At 40.6% G+C, this 16,103-nt stretch overlaps 1 protein-coding gene across 1 annotated transcript in view; it reads right to left on the bottom strand.

The window, feature by feature from the left end:
* Positions 1-9,899: 9,899 nt before the first annotated feature.
* Positions 9,900-16,103, bottom strand: part of UBE3B (ubiquitin protein ligase E3B) — a 52,723-nt gene continuing 46,519 nt past the window's right edge. Inside the window, 1 exon segment of the mRNA XM_075210926.1 lies at positions 9,900-12,413. Within this exon segment, the coding sequence (XP_075067027.1) occupies positions 12,222-12,413 (192 nt within the window). The 3' untranslated portion in view covers positions 9,900-12,221.

Raw genomic sequence — 16,103 nt, 5'->3', positions numbered from 1 at the left:
TTGAAAAACAACTTATAAATGAGTTAGTTTCACTTTATTATGCAAAAATTAAGATTATTATATATTCGTAATAAACCTTTACAAACCTAGGTATTTATCTAGATTCTGACACACTACACTGGTATTATGGATAAAATGCTGCACAATATATAGGGCTCTTTTATGACCTATTGTCTATATTGAGGCATATAGAAACTATAGAGTTAAAAATTGAAGTTGTTAGAGAAAATATATTGTGCAGGGTTGCACTGAACATCTGATTCGGAATTCTGCTCTACCATTACACTTATTTTAAGCCAAAATGAATTCAGTTGGGAGATTTGGGTGACGAACAGGAGCAATAAAATGGATTTGTTGACAAATAATAAATATGGGATTTATCAGACAGCATCTGCATTTTCAGAGGCCTGGCAAAGGCACCATTTCTTTGTCCTTCACTAGTACTCAGTGCATAAACATACTGTAAAAATTGTGTACACAGCGTATATTATAGGGCTCCTTTAGAAGTGGATGCATTTGCGATTCGAACGTACCTAGAAACATTTTTAACTCATTGCACAGTTATAGCACTATTACACATTTGAATTGGTTTTATATGTTTTAATATTTTGCTAGTGTCCAAGTAATTAAGTAATTATATATTTTTAATGAGTAGCAATAAAAAGCTGATTTATTTTATCAATATTATACATCCCAGAGTGCCTGTCTAGAAACATATTTTCTTTTCCTATGTATAATGGATTAAAATATATGTATGGGTGTACCTCCCAGAGTATATAATTGGTAAACACCCTGGGTGGATATAATTATTCAAATAATTCCAAGGGATGTTGAATAATTGATGCGGTTGGAATATTTCTTTTTTGTAGTAAAATGTTTCATAGATTGTAAGCTTGCGAGCAGGGCCCACTTACCTCTCTGTCTGCCAGTAATACACAGTCTTGTTTTAATACTGTGTTTGTTCCCAATTGTAAAGTGCTACGGAATATACTGGCACTATATGAATAAATGTTAACAGGGTCGGACTGGCCCGCCGGGGGACTGGGCTATCCCCTGGTAGGCCCCGATCCTAATCGCTCCGTTTTCATTGGTGGGAGGAGCGGAAAAATAAAATAAAATACTCATGTGACCGCGGTGCCGGCTCCCCTCCTCTTTGCTCCGTTCGCACTAAATGTCGGGCGTGACGTCATCACGCCCGATGTTCAGTGAGGAGCAGCGCTGCGAGGAGTCGGCAAGAAGACAGAAAACAGAAGAGAGAAGAGAAGAAGAGAATAAAGAAGCCGAAAAAACGGAAAGTGAAGGAACGGAAGCAAGGGGGGAGTAGGGCAGAGTGAAGGGGGAGTAAAGGTAACATGGCAGAGAGTGAAGGGGGGGCTACAGACAGCATGGCAGAGAGTGAAGGGGGAGCACAGACAGCATGGCAGAGAGTGAAAAGGAGCAAAGACATCATGGCAGAGTGTGAAGGGGGGCCAAAGCAGCATGGCACAGGGTGATGAACGGGAGCCAAAGCAGCATGGCACAGGGTGATGAAGGGGGGCCAGGAGAAGGGGGGAGGAAAAGCAGCAAGGTACAGGGTGATGAAGAGGGGTCAGGATAAGGGGGGGGGGGGGGCAAAAGCAGCATGGAGGGCGCAGTGTGATCATAAGGAGGCACAGCATGGTGATTTAGGGGCACAGTAATGTGTGTGTGGTGGCACAGCGGGCTTGTGGAAATGTAATGTGTGTGGTAGGTGGTGGCTAACTAATGGGTGCTGTTTCGTCTGTAGGGTGAAGGTGGGGCAATTTCATTTTATAGTGGGGACTATTAATTTAAAATGGGGTGGTTTGGAGGCTATTAATTGAATGTGGGGCTGAGTTTGAGGAGCATGAGGTCTGTTTATTAAATGTGAATATGAATTATTTAATAGCAGTGACGGTTGCGGGAAATAGGTATATTTATTATACGTAATTCGATTAATTTATTGCAGGGGCTGTCTGGAGGGAGGGAAATAGGTTTATTAAATGGGAATACTATTACTTTAATGTTGGGGCTGGAGGAAGGCCTAAGTATTTTTTCCAAATAGGGCCCTCAACATTTCAGAATCCAGACAAGCCGCAACAAAAGAAACCAGCAACCAAAGGTGGTAAAAGTGAGAAGAACAGGTAGGACAGTCTGTCAAATGTTCTGATTCTAGTGCAGGCTTGGCTAAACTGTGGCACTCCAGGTATTGTGAAACTACAAGTCCCAGCATACCCTTCCAGCAATAAGCTGCTATATATTGGCAAAGCATGCTGGGGCTTATAGTTTCACAACACCTGGAGTCCCACAGGTTAGCCAAGCCTGGTCTAGTGGGACAATCCCAAGTTTTGGTGACTGTTCTGCCCAATCTAAGGGGCAGGTCAAGACTGTGTACTCTTTATATACACACTGCATTCTTTATATACTACACTATGGTGATAGCTGTCCTTCGCAGGCTGACCACACCCCCTCTAGTGTCTGGTCTTGCCTCTATGATGGATGGCCACACCCCCTCTGGTGGGCCCCTAGCGTTGCAGTCCCCCAGTTGGCCCTTCATGCCCCAGTCCGACACTGAATGTTAATAATAATAATGTCAATAATAAAAATGAGTAGTTGCCAGCATTGCTGTTTATCTCCCCCAAATTTCAATTCAATTGATTTCAATTGAAAATCGTTCCTTAATACATTTCCGCCCAGGAGTTCAACATAAATTGTACCAAAGGAGGACCTGAAGGGCCTGAACTGTGACACAATACATGTAAAAGATATTTCACCCCCGCCCTGTCATTTCCTCCTCCTCCTCCCAATCTATATTAGAAGACTATAACTGCATTTATGCCGATTCTGTGCTTGTTCTGACTTTATTGATGCTATTTTTGATGTTTCTATGATGTGCTTTTATCTTCAATCTGAATCTGTATCTTGTCTTCAATAAAAACAACTTATAAAAAAAAAAAAAGTTGTCATAAATACTTTGTCAACTTTCGGTTGAGAAACTCAGGGCAAACCTTAACAAGAGATATGAAGCTCTGCTTAGAAATCCCTTAGACAGAGTAACAGATAGGTGTTGGATTGTACTGGACTCACCCAAGTTGTTCACAGTTTTCAATTACACCAGTCTTATATACTTTGCCAAAGAATCATACATTTCTGTGAAGTCCTCTGGGATGCCTGGTCGTTTCAGTGAAGGGGTCAATATGGCAGCCAATCTCTATAGACTTGGATTCAGTTTTGCAACCAATTACAGCATTTTTTGAAGGACACAAGTTCTTTATTAACTTATATTTTCTTTTGAATACATGTTTAACAGATACAGTAGCTGGGATGGCAATGTAGCACCATCTCTTTGGTGAATCTCTATATATCTTAATATGAACAGAAATACATATTGTCTAATAATGACATCTTCTAGCTCTAACTCAGAGTGGATCCAGTGGCATCCACATCCCAACAAGCTATCTATGCCTATAAGACTCACTTTGTGAATTTAAAATCTATTTTTCAATTTGTTAGTGTAGAATGTGCTTACTGGGGGTGTCCATGCAAGAAATTTACTCCAGCTGTTAGCACAGTACATACAATGGTTGGATATGCTTGTCACACAAGGATTTAATAAAAATATTTTTCTTGCTTCATTTAAATGTTACAATTTAAATGTACAATATGTTTATGCATACCTAGCGGTATTTTGAAGGGAGCTGTGTCGTATGCTTCTGCATTCTTTTTAGAATCTTCAGAGAAGATTGTGTTTGTTTCTTCATGCTTATGAGAATGTTGAGGGGAACAAGTTGCTAAATGTCTTGTAGCCCTTTCTGGACTCTATTAAAAAAACTATTTTCTACCACCATAGACTTAATTGGTTGTAGCCCTTGGTTTAGTGCTAGTATGGATTGACACATTGATATAATAGTACATTTATTTAGTGGGGCATGTATTTTATCCTGCAGACTATTTTTTTGCATGACTCTCTGTGTTATTCTCATGCACAGCCATATCACAGATGTCCTGTGAATCTATTTTTAATACACGCTGGGTATATTGTTATTGCCGTTTGGGGTTGCTGAGCAACCCAACAAACCTCCTGGATGTGCAGCATCACGACCAAGTTGTGACTTTGGTATTGTAGGTATTTCAATGGGAATGTTAGTTCCTTTGGACAAAAGGAAACTGTAGTATCCTGGTTCTCCTCAAATCTCCATGTCTTTTTTCATTGTCTCTTTTGCATATCCTACCTCCTCTTCTTTCACCAGATCTTTCCGACCAGGAATCACCTGAACCATTTCCATAGTACAGTGGATCCTAAACTTTTTCAGTTCAAAGCACCCTTAGGGTCACCATAATTTTTTCAGGGCACCCCTAAGCCAAAATAATTACAAAATAGTCCCCCGCCTTGCTTTACACTTGCCCTGGCCGAGGCACCCGTATGATCGCCGAGGCACCCCAGGGAGCCTAGGCACACAGTTTGGGAACCACTGCCACAGTAGATTATGTCCACTTGCAAGGGCTCCCAAGACAGGAACAACAAAAAAAAAAGCCTTACCATGGAAATCTAGAAAGAACTAATCAGGACATAATCATATAAAGCAATACCAGGCAGATTACTGAAATTTTCAAAACTAGTCCATTCACCTTGTTCCACATTTGCCAGGGAAATCCTACAGGTTTTGCTGGTGGAATTTAGTTTTAAATGTTCCTAAGACTACCTAAACCCGACTACACAGCATAATAAAGTGATCATCATTGACCCAGCTCAAGTCATAGATAGAGACGAGTGAAGTTCTGGTGAAATTTCGAGTTTTGAAACAGAACACAGTCTTACAAAGGTGCAGTGTTCCACTTTTACTTTGCAATTCCATGGAATGTCACTCTACACCAGGGGTCAGGGAACTTTTTTACCTTTTACCCCCAAATATATTTAGATACGCCGATGTTACCCCCTTGATTTGAAAGGAAGAAAATCATATATTATTAATTATTGTAATTCAAAATTTTATTGAATCTATTCAAAATTTCTTTGAAAGCTTTAACTTCAAAACTTCAGGTTTCGGAGAAATGATTTTGCTTAATATTTGATACGAGAGCATCAATATTGTGGCATTTTGATGTCAGAGCAATAAAGATACAGTCTTCAGTGTCCAATCGATTTCTCTGCTTTGTTTTTATGTTCGTTAGAGTGGAAAATCCTTGTTCGCAAAGGTAGGTTGTTGCAAAAGGCAGCAACTTTTTGACTGCCTCCTCATGTGCAATTTTGAATGCCTTTGCAGCTGTTGACATCCAAAAATATGACAGATTTGCTTTGTTTTCAAATGCAATACGTGCTTCATTATTGCATCGAAGCTCAAGAAGTGCCTCTGCCAACCCTGGAGGCTCTTCTGGTACAACAGCAATGTCACATTTAAAGGGGTCTACAATCCAACTGACAGCATGTGAATCGGCAGCATTACCCCCAGGAATTTAATTTTTACCCCATCTGGGGTAATTTACCCGTTCCCTGACCACTGCTCTACACACTCTCTGTGAATTTGCCTTTCTCTGCAGTTCTAGTTTATGAATAGAGCTGGGGGAGGGGGGGAACATATAATTCATGCTGCTGGGTGGTATAGCTGTGGTAGAATTGAAAACACTTAACTTCAAATTTCACGGGCGAAACATGCAATATTTTGTGGCCGAATGAAGAATGAGGTAAAAATATTTCAGGGCAGTTGTGAAAAATGTGCCCATCTCTGTTCATACATTTCTCTAAATGTGAATGATGGAAAGTGGACAAGCATAATCTAAAGTATGGTGTCATGTGCACGCTCGTGCTGGATGAGAGTAGACGCCTGATTTTAGAGTTCCAGAATCCTGTGGCTTTCAAGCATACTTTATAGTATTTTCAATGAAATTGATTTATTTTATTTTGCTCCACCGATGTCTCAGAGGTGTAAAACTAAATCCCAGCAAGACGTGACCATTTGTTTTTAAGAAACAGGAAAAGCTAGGCCTCAACTTAGATGGAGTTTGTGAAACTCTAACTTCTCACGCACAGATGAGAAAAGTTACAAAGTGCAGCGACCTCCTCGTAAAAAAAAAAAAGAGTTCCAGCAAGAGCTTCGTAAGGCAGTGGGTGATTTCAAAGCAGAGATTGCAACTATACGTTATAGAATGGATGCCTTAAATGCCAAGACTGATGAGTTGTAAACTGCGGCTAAACAAGAATGACTTGCTCATATTTCCGCTATTCGTTCAGGCTCCTCCAGCAGAAGATTGCTCTTTATGCATGTGACGCCCTTCTTCTTACGTTGGCCAAAATGTTTATATTTTTACCCAACCCTTTTAACAAAAGCCAACATTACAGTCAGGTTACAAAATTCACATGAAAAAAACATTTGTTCTAGACCTCCACTTACCCCACATCACAAAGAATCTTTTGGAAGTAAATAGCAAATTTACAAAATGAATTCTCTTAACTGTATTGGGCTTTTTACAAGATCCTATAATGACATTTATCCTGAATTGTTTGCTATTGTTAAAGCTTAATAGACTGTACTTAGGTGCACACTTAGTCGTGGTCTGGGAATTTACAATCTTAAAAAAAATTAGCTGCACAGCTGCTGTATGTTTGTTGGCACTCTCCTCTGCATTCACCCCAATTTGCTTTGACATTGAGGCTGCAAGTATTAAAATCTGATCATGTTACCTTGATTGCCTTAACATACTTACTTCATCTAGAAGCCACACAGTGATATCTCTGTCTATGTCAGTAATGGACCATTGCAAACAAGTTTACATGCTCATTCCTTCCTTGATACCTATCTGGAATGTCCATCTTGCTTTCCCTGGAAAAATACCCAAGATTTCTACATTTGGCTAAAAGTAGACATCAGGTTACTCAGCAACTTAACATTTTTGAGAAAGAGCTACAGCTTAAATTAGGTATTTCCTTCTCTAACAAATTCCAGAAATATCTGTAGATTAAGCGTTTTTTCTATCCACAAGTAGTTTTTAATCACTTTGGAAACACCTTGCACCATAAGCTATACATCTAAATGCCTTATATCTGCCTAGGCGGTTTACTGTATGCACATCTAGTCATGGGAGGGAGCTTATCCGATCCTCCTCCTTTATAGCGTGTCTTACCACTCCCCTCATATTCTGCTCCTTCTCTTACCTCCCCTCTTGCTCACTTACTCCTCTCATCCCCACTTACTCCTCTCATCCCTTCCCCCTTCTCATTGTTATAATTTACTCCTCCTAGTCCTTTCCCTTCCACCCTTTAGAAAACGGGGGTCTGGGATCAGCTCCACAGTGTTCAGATATACAGAGGAGTCTGCTACACAAGGCATTCAAGCTTTGCAGATCAAGTAAGTGTGAATGTGAGGTATTAATGTAATGTCAGGCTATTCATGTAAGGTGAGGACTTTTTATGTAATGATGATGTAATCACCAGATACATGCTGATGATGCCATCAGCATGTATATTTATTGTTTAAACTAGAGGATAAAAGACATAAGGATGTGCCCCACTCACCTAAAACAAGTAACAAGCACAACTGCTATAGAATGGACTGCTTATCATGAATGTGGGGGAACAACGGTCATGAGTTCCCTCTGCTTAAAGCAACATGCACTAGGCTGATATCACTATAACAGGGAGACTTGCAGCATGGGTCCTCCTGTTATCATGTGTAATCAGCCACAGCCCAGTCAGCACAGTGTGGCATAACTCAGGTCAAACCACCAACATGTCAAAAACAAATGGGTCTCTTTCAATCATGTATTTGGAGGGTAGGTGCTAGAATAATAACATAGTCAAAAAAGATTATTGTAATAATACAGTCAAAAAGATTAAGTACAACAACTACATGTCTTAGAAAGTCCAGGCAGCCATTGACTGATTGGGCATGCTGGCACTTCTAGAACTGCAAGCACCAGCATACCCTTGCATCCATGGCCAACTGGGACATGCACTTCCACAACAGTACTTAACAGTAAGAAAGTACAGAGATAACATTTGTTAGTTAATATAAACACCTCCAAAGTCCATCTTTATTAGTTTCCTAAATATATAGAAAATCTTCTTTCATTGGTCCTGATGTGCTAGAGACCAAAGCGTAACAATGATGTCCTGATGAGTGAGGCCTCTACTGTTTGTGACAACAAAACACTTTCAATTACTGTGAGTACCAAAAAACAGGCTCTTAGAATATAAACATTTTGATCTAAGTTTAATTTGGGGTAAAATAATTATGTGATTAATGACCTCTACTTGTTCCCTAGCTTGTACCTTTGGTACAGTAAAAAGATATTTTATCTAATGTTTAGATTTTTGACTTAACCATTTTTTTTTCATCTAAATTTTACTGAGGAAACAGTGTTGAGACCATAAAGGACAAGTCTACCATTTGTGAAGTTCTTGTTAGCTTCAGTATTCGGGGCATATTTAATTGAGAGTTAACTCTCTCAAAATCGTGCTTATTTTCACTACAAGCCATTCATACCCTCAAAAGACCTCTATTAAATGGCATCCATAGAGCTTTATTGTAGAGCTGAGGCTCTTGGCTTCAGTTGAGGAGACAAGGGAACCCCCCAAATTTGTTATATGTGGGGGGACATACTTATTTAAAGCTCCGCTAAAGATGGCGCTGCCCCGTAACAGGAGCCCAAATTATAAAGAGCTAAGTATATTTCATAAGGTGGTTTATTTAAAATGTTATCTATTTCTAAATAAAGAAGTTCTTAAACACTCGTGAAGAAATAATAGCAAGCTTCATTTTATGTATAACCGGGAACATGGTGATGCTTTATATGCTTTTTGTTGCATTCATTTTAGAATAATTAACTCAAAGTCAATAAGGACCATTTCCATAAAGTATTAAATGATAGTAAAAATTATTAATTCCAAGTATCACCTGTATACAGTGGTAAAAGTGTCTGGTATACTTTGGTATCCAATACTACCACTGCTACTCCCAATCTATACTCTGAACCACATTTGCTCCTCCTGTTTCAACTGTGCCCTCTTCCAATGCTCTATATTGAGGATTGTCCTCCATACCCTTTGTTTCCATGTCTGTATATATGTTGTCTACCTTGTATGTCCCTGTTATACTTATGTCCTGTGTTCCCTACTGTACGGCACTGCAGAGCACTGTGGCGCCTTACAAATCTATGATAACAATAATAATTATGCCTTCATCACATTCCATTAACTTACATTTTCTATACCGCCACTTCTAAAGGTCCACTTCGGCCACTACAATACTATATATATTTATTGGAAAGATACAAATTTAAGGAAGTATACACATAACATGTAAGTAGTGTTTCTGACCAATGAATAATTTATATTTAAACATCACATAGGGTAATAGACACAGTATTTTGACTGCAATGTTTATTAGTGACCTTTGTATCTGGTATTCTGGGTATCAACATTCTGCCTCAGAGATCTTAAAGTTGGATTAGCATAAAATCCAATAAATACAAATTAATTTTAAATGGATTTAGATTTTGGGCTGAATATCAAAACATAACCTGAACTCTAGTATAACTCTACATTATAATATCTCCGTATGGGGGTGAGGAATAAGGGATAATATAGCATACATTACAGAGAAATTAATTTTGTATCACTAAATTTCTGTTATATGTGTAGTAGGATTCAGATTTGTTTTTTTAAGCTAATGTGCTAGATCCATGGTCACTTTATAACAAAGTTTCACCAGTGTGATCACCTACCAGCATGTACTACTGTATGTCTTGGCTCAGATAACCCAACATGGTAGCCCTGTGACACATGCACCAAGTAGTAATAACGCTTCATATAACTGAACAGAACTTCTTGACTAGCAGCTTTGTAGGAGTTCAGAACCCGGCATGTACAAACTTCTTGAACGTAAAGATATTTTTCAGAACAAAAATAAAAAGGAGTTTTGATTTATTGTCAAGAAATTATTAATAATGAATAACTTATTTATTTAGCATTTTTACAAGCAGATAATGGGTGTCAGGACCTTCCCTTTTACACAGTAAGAGGGTGTCCCTCATTGCTTCCTGGAATTGTAGAGCTGGAAGATTTGCACCCTGCAGCGGTTTCCTGTTCCAGTGGCAGATGCAAGGTAAAGTAGTATGATCCCAGACTGATGAAAGCATCTGAGAGCAGGGTAAGAAAACAGCTTCATGCATAATTCTACAGTGACTTCAAATTAACATTATAACAAAAGACAACGCCCTATTAAACATGTAAAAACTCTATAATAAAACTATTTTTGGACTGTGATGATTTATTAAAGAATGTCTGTGGCATTTAGATGGGGATGTATGGATGATGTCATGAATATACATCATTTTAAAATTAGTCACCTATTTACACATTATACAGGTATATTTTATTTATATATTTCTGGGCAATTTTTATTCTAAGCGATCTGGAGGAGGCATAAATATAAGGGTGGGTGCTATGGGCAGTTTCCAACAGATCCAAATAAGCTTAACCTCAAACGAGCCATACATGAATACTTTTGCCTTCAGCAGTTCCCCTAGAATCATGCACAAAGAATCCACATAACATATTTTATTTGACATAACAGAAATGTGCCTAACAAGAGTCTATACCCAATCCCTAATTTGCCCCTATAATCTTCTTTCAATCATGTTTCATGATAGGTGGATTGTCTGGTACAAGGTCTCTAAAATATTTATTTACTATCTGTCTCTACATAAATATATACTGTAAAACATACTGTATGTGGGGCGTTAGATATATATCAAGTATTCTACCAGATAAATAATTGTTTCAGTCTATGTACAAATGTTTGTATACATCCTTACCTATCTCTATAGAGAGATGCCCACACACAGTGGACCACAGCTACCGACAAACCGTCATGGTCCTCCACTATGAAGGAGAACATACAAAGAGGCTGAACCAAGGGATGGCATGACTGGAAGGATGGGAAGATAGGTGTCGATTGGGGTATTGATCATGTGGACAAACTAAGGACATGCTTTCTCTTCAATAAATAAATGTTTCTATAGATAGAATTATAACTTTATGCCAGAAATACATATTTATATAGAGATTGGAAGTACTCTACTCATCAGGAACAGGGAGTCAGATGTACTTGTGGTCTCCTAAAACATCAGTAATTCTATCTAGTGGCAATACTAGTTATAGATCTTGTGATGTGACTCTTAAGAAAACAATGTTGAAATATTTTAATTATCTTAAACCACTGAATGAAAATATTGCCATATTGTTTATGTTATACCTGTCAGCTTAGTGGTGCAAAGAATCCCCTCATCCCCTTTATTATGTACAGTGCCTACTCTCTGACCTTAATTAATGGCTTTATTAATGTTTATACGGTAGTGGCTGCAGCTCTGTCCAAACACTTTAATAAACTGGTACTCTTGCCTTATTACCTTATTTTACAAAAGGACTTATGTACATGTATGTAGTACTGAAAACCATCCAGCAAACCTTGTTTTTATAAGCCTTACAGACATCTTTAAAATGAGAAAACCTACCTATTTAATGACACTATTCACATAATTCACAAATCTAGAATAAAAAAGGTCAGTTTTTGCTTATTTTAGAAATAAAATACATTGTTTGCCACCTGAAGAATAAATCTACAGACAAAATCAAACAATATGGCAGAACTACATATTTAAAACAATGTTATTCTGATATGTAAAAATAGGGGACTGCGCTCCTTCTTGAATTGCAAGAGCAGCTCTATTAGTTAGGGTTCCCTCCCTTAAACATAATATTAGAGATAAAAATAGGCGCTCATTGACTCAGATAGTATTCCATGTTCAATATGATGCCTCTATGCAGCAAAACAAAATTGTCTCCAATATGGTCTATACTAAGGAGCCTTTCACATTGTTTTTTTAACCAATCTTAGTTGAGTGGGAATTTTATTTGTTATGTTAGTAATAAAATCCATTTTAATATATTATTAGAACAGATGGCATATATTTATTTTGTGGAGGTCAACACATCCTAGTCACTAAGGCTCCTTAGTATAGACCATATTGGAGACAATTTTGAGTTGCTGCATAGAGGCATCAAATTGAACATAGAATACTATCTGAGTCAATTAGCGCCTATTTTTATCTCTAATATCCTGATACATTAGTAATTTTTCTGCTCAAACATTAAACAAATTGCTCTGCAACATGGTACAAGACTCAGTGCTGAGAAAATTATCCATGAAGCTGTAAAACCAGAGGTGCTAGGACAGTTCAAAGCCAGTGTTCATGCTGATAGCATAGCGGAGTTTCTCCCTCAGGATCCCCTTCTTGCTGTAGTTGGGCAGTTTTAGAAGGTTAAAACAGGTAGAGGACGTGGGGAGGCGACCGCCTGGCTCCCGTTTTCTGATGGTAAAGAAACCACGCAGCACACTACCCAAGGTGTCCCCAGTGTCCTAGAAAAAGAATAAAAAGTGTTGTGAATTATTAAAAAAGAACCCTGCTGTGTGCATTTATGAGTGCCACATGACTGACTATAGAGGCCCTGTGATGATTAATGGGACAAAAAAGAGGATTTTTATACTTACGATAAATCCATTTCTCCGATTCCATCTGGAAGACACTGCTACCATGGGGTTATGAGAGTGGAGGTGGAGTTGGCACTTAATAGGTTAACTTTGTTAATGTATCAAAGCTGACAAACTCCTTCCCTCTGCAACCCCTGTAGCTCCTCAGTTTAGTTATAAAGCCCCAAGGAAGGAGAGCCAAACAATCTGAGAACACACAGCAGAAGAGCAGAAGGTAGTGAACGCAGTGTCCCCCAGATGGAATCAGAGAAACGGATTTATCGTAAGTGTAAAAATCCTCTTTTCTCTTTCATCCTACCTGGGGGACACTGCTACCATGGGGACGTTCCTTAAGGGAGGGACCGCTCGGCACGTAGAGCACTACAGCCAAAAGCCGCGTCTGCTGATGCAAACACATTGAACTGATAAAATTTGGTAAAGGTATGGACCGAAGACCATTTGGCTGCTCTGTACAACTGGTCAACTAAGGCCCCATTTCGTGCAGCCCAGGACGCCCTCACTGAATGGGTAGAATGGGCTACAATACAATCTGGTACAGGTTTCTTAGCACTGACATAAGCCTGCTTAATAGTAAAAGTAAGCCACCTAGCAATTGATTGCTTAGAGGCCAGCCAGCCATCCTCGTTTAGAGGAGTCAAACAAAATAAATAACAAATCCATGTGGAAAATCTTTGATATCCTCCTGACATAAATTCTTAGAGCCCTAATCAAATCCAGAGACTCCATGGAACCTGTCCCTGAAGACTGTGGGCCACCCTTAAATACCAAAACTACCATTTTTTGATTCACATGAAAGCTAGACACCACTTTTGCTAGCGAATAAAAATACAACTTTCATAGTCAAGAACCTTAATTCTACGGTGCGTAATGGTTCGAAAGGAGGCCCTGAAGCATATCTAGCACCAGATTAAGATCCCAGGGGGCCGCTGGAGGAACATATGGAGGCTGGATATGTAGGACTCCTTGTAAGAAGGTCCTGACATCCGGCATGTCCGCCAGGTGCAGGTGAAAATATATCGGAAGGGCCGATATCTGTACTTTCAGAGAGCCTAGATGAAGGCCCGCATCCAAGCCATCCTGGAGAAAAGCCAGAACCCCTGGAGGACGAAAGGCAGCCGTGTGACATGTTCGGTTTTCACACCATCTGATGTAGGTTTCCAGATGTGGTAAATACGTCCCGAAACTGGTTTTCTAGCCCGAAGAAGGGTGCTCACTGCTCGTGGAGAGAACCCTCTGGACCTACACAGGCTGGCCTCAACAGCCATGCCGTTAAATTGAGCCAAGGCAATTCCTGATGTGTGAATGGTCCTTGCTGAAGAAGGTCTTCTTGAAGAGGTAATTTCACACTCTGACCTACCGCTAGCCCCAGAATTTCTGTGCACCAGACTCACCTTAGCCAAGCGGGAGCCACTAGGAAGACTGGGTGTCCCCCTTACTTCACTCATCAAAGGACTCTGGGAATCATCGGAATGGGAGGAAACGGTTATCCCAACCTGAAGTCCCTTGGCATCATCATTACGTCACCGCCAAGGGGTCTTTTGCTCGAGAGCAAAACTGCGGCACCTTCCTGTTGTGAAGCGATGCCATTAAGCCCAGGTCACCGCCAAGGGGTCTTTTGCTCGAGAGCAAAACTACGGCACCTTCCTGTTGTGAAGCGATGCCATTAAGCCCAGGTCCGGAATTTCCCATCGTAGAACCAGAGACTGGAAGACCTCCAGATGGAGCGACCATTCTCCTGGCAATATCGCATGCTGGCTGAGAAAGTCTGCTTCCCAGTTTTGGATTTCTGGGATAAAGATTTGTGATATAGCGGGTCATTTTCTCCAGGGTCCTGATAGTGAGGACCACGTGCTGATTCAGCTGGAGAGCCGAGGAGGCTTTAATGAACAGATCGTCCAGATAGGCACTATTTGCACTCCTCTGGAATGAAGGCAGGTTGCCATTACGGCCATTATTTTTGTAAACACTCCTGGTGCTGTTGAAAGGCCAAATGGGAGAGCTCTTAATTGGTGGTGAGACGGTCCCAATGTAAATTTGAGAAGGGCCTGATGAGCCTTCCAGATAGGTATGTGAAGGTAGACACCCCTTGTTCACCGCCACGGGGTCTTTTGCTCGAGAGAAGAACTGCGGCACCTTCCTGTTGTGAAGCGATGCCATTAAGCCCAGGTCCGGAATTCCCCATCGTAGAACCAGAGACTGGAAAGACCTCCAGATGGAGCGACCATTCTCCCGGCAATATCAAATGCTGGCTGAGAAAGTCTGCTTCCCAGTTTTGGATTTCTGGGATAAAGATTTGTGATATAGCGGGTCATTTTCTCCAGGGTCCTGATAGTGAGGACCACGTGCTGATTCAGCTGGAGAGCCGAGGAGGCTTCAATGAACAGATCGTCTAGATAGGCACTATTTGCACTCCTCTGGAATGAAGGCAGGTTGCCATTACTGCCATTATTTTTGTAAACACTCCTGGTGCTGTTGAAAGGCCAAATGGGAGAGCTCTTAATTGGCGGTGAGACGGTCCCAATGTAAATTTGAGAAGGGCCTGATGAGCCTTCCAGATAGGTATGTGAAGGTAGACATCTTTGATGTCTATAGATGCCATGAATTGATTCCAGTCCATTGATGACTGACCTGAGAGATTCCATTAGAAACCTGACCCCCCAGTAGATGCCGGTTTAACTGCTTTAAGTTTAGCACAGGCCGGAACAAGCAGTCCAGCTTTGGGACTAAAAAGAGATTGGAGTAGAACCCCTGTCTCTTTTAGTATTCCGGAATCTGGCAGATGACTCCGGCGGAAAGAAGAGAAGCAACACATGTAAGCATGGCCTCTTTCTTTCGAGGGTCGCGGGGTAAGTTGGTTGCGAAGAACTGACGAGGTACCGGACCTGATAGATCTATCATGTATCCTCTTGTTATGATCCCCCAAACCCAATGGTCTTCCGAGTGCACTGCCCACTCATCTCTGAACAATAGCAGACGTCCACCCACTCCCGCAGCTGCGAGGAGGGGAGGGAGACCGTCAAACTGACTGCTTTTCTGAAAGCTTAGGAGATAGACATTTCGTGGAGGAGGAAGGCCGACCTCTAGAGGCCAAAGTTCTCAGTCTATGTGTCTGGTTACGGCCAGCGAAGCCCTTACGAAAGGACTGCCGAAATAATCCAAACCTTGGGTGTTCCAGATTTTGGAACATTTACAGAGAGGAAGCTGCTTTTGCCTCCTGTGGCCTGGCAAATTATGCTGTCCAATTCAGGTCCGAATAACACTCCCCCTGAATAAGGGAGTGATTCTAAATACTTTTTCGATTCCGTGTCTGCATCCCAGGACCTGTGCCATAAGGTTCTCCTGGCCACTACTGCGGTTGCAGATATAGATGAAGAGAAGGAGGCTGCATTCTGGGCGGCCTCGTAAAAGTATCCAGAAGCCTCCTTGAGATGCAGGTCAAGGGTGAGCAATTCCGAATTTTGCAGACTCGCTGTTAATTGGTCAGCCCATGTTTCCATAGCCCTGCAACCCATGCCGATGAAAATATAGGTCTGAATGACATACCTGCCACAGTGTAGA

This window comes from Mixophyes fleayi, chromosome 1 (assembly GCF_038048845.1).
Source record: "Mixophyes fleayi isolate aMixFle1 chromosome 1, aMixFle1.hap1, whole genome shotgun sequence".
NCBI classification, from domain to species: Eukaryota; Metazoa; Chordata; class Amphibia; order Anura; family Limnodynastidae; genus Mixophyes; species Mixophyes fleayi.
The sequence above is the reverse complement of the archived record's forward strand: the minus strand, read 5'-3'. Positions and strand labels throughout refer to the sequence as shown.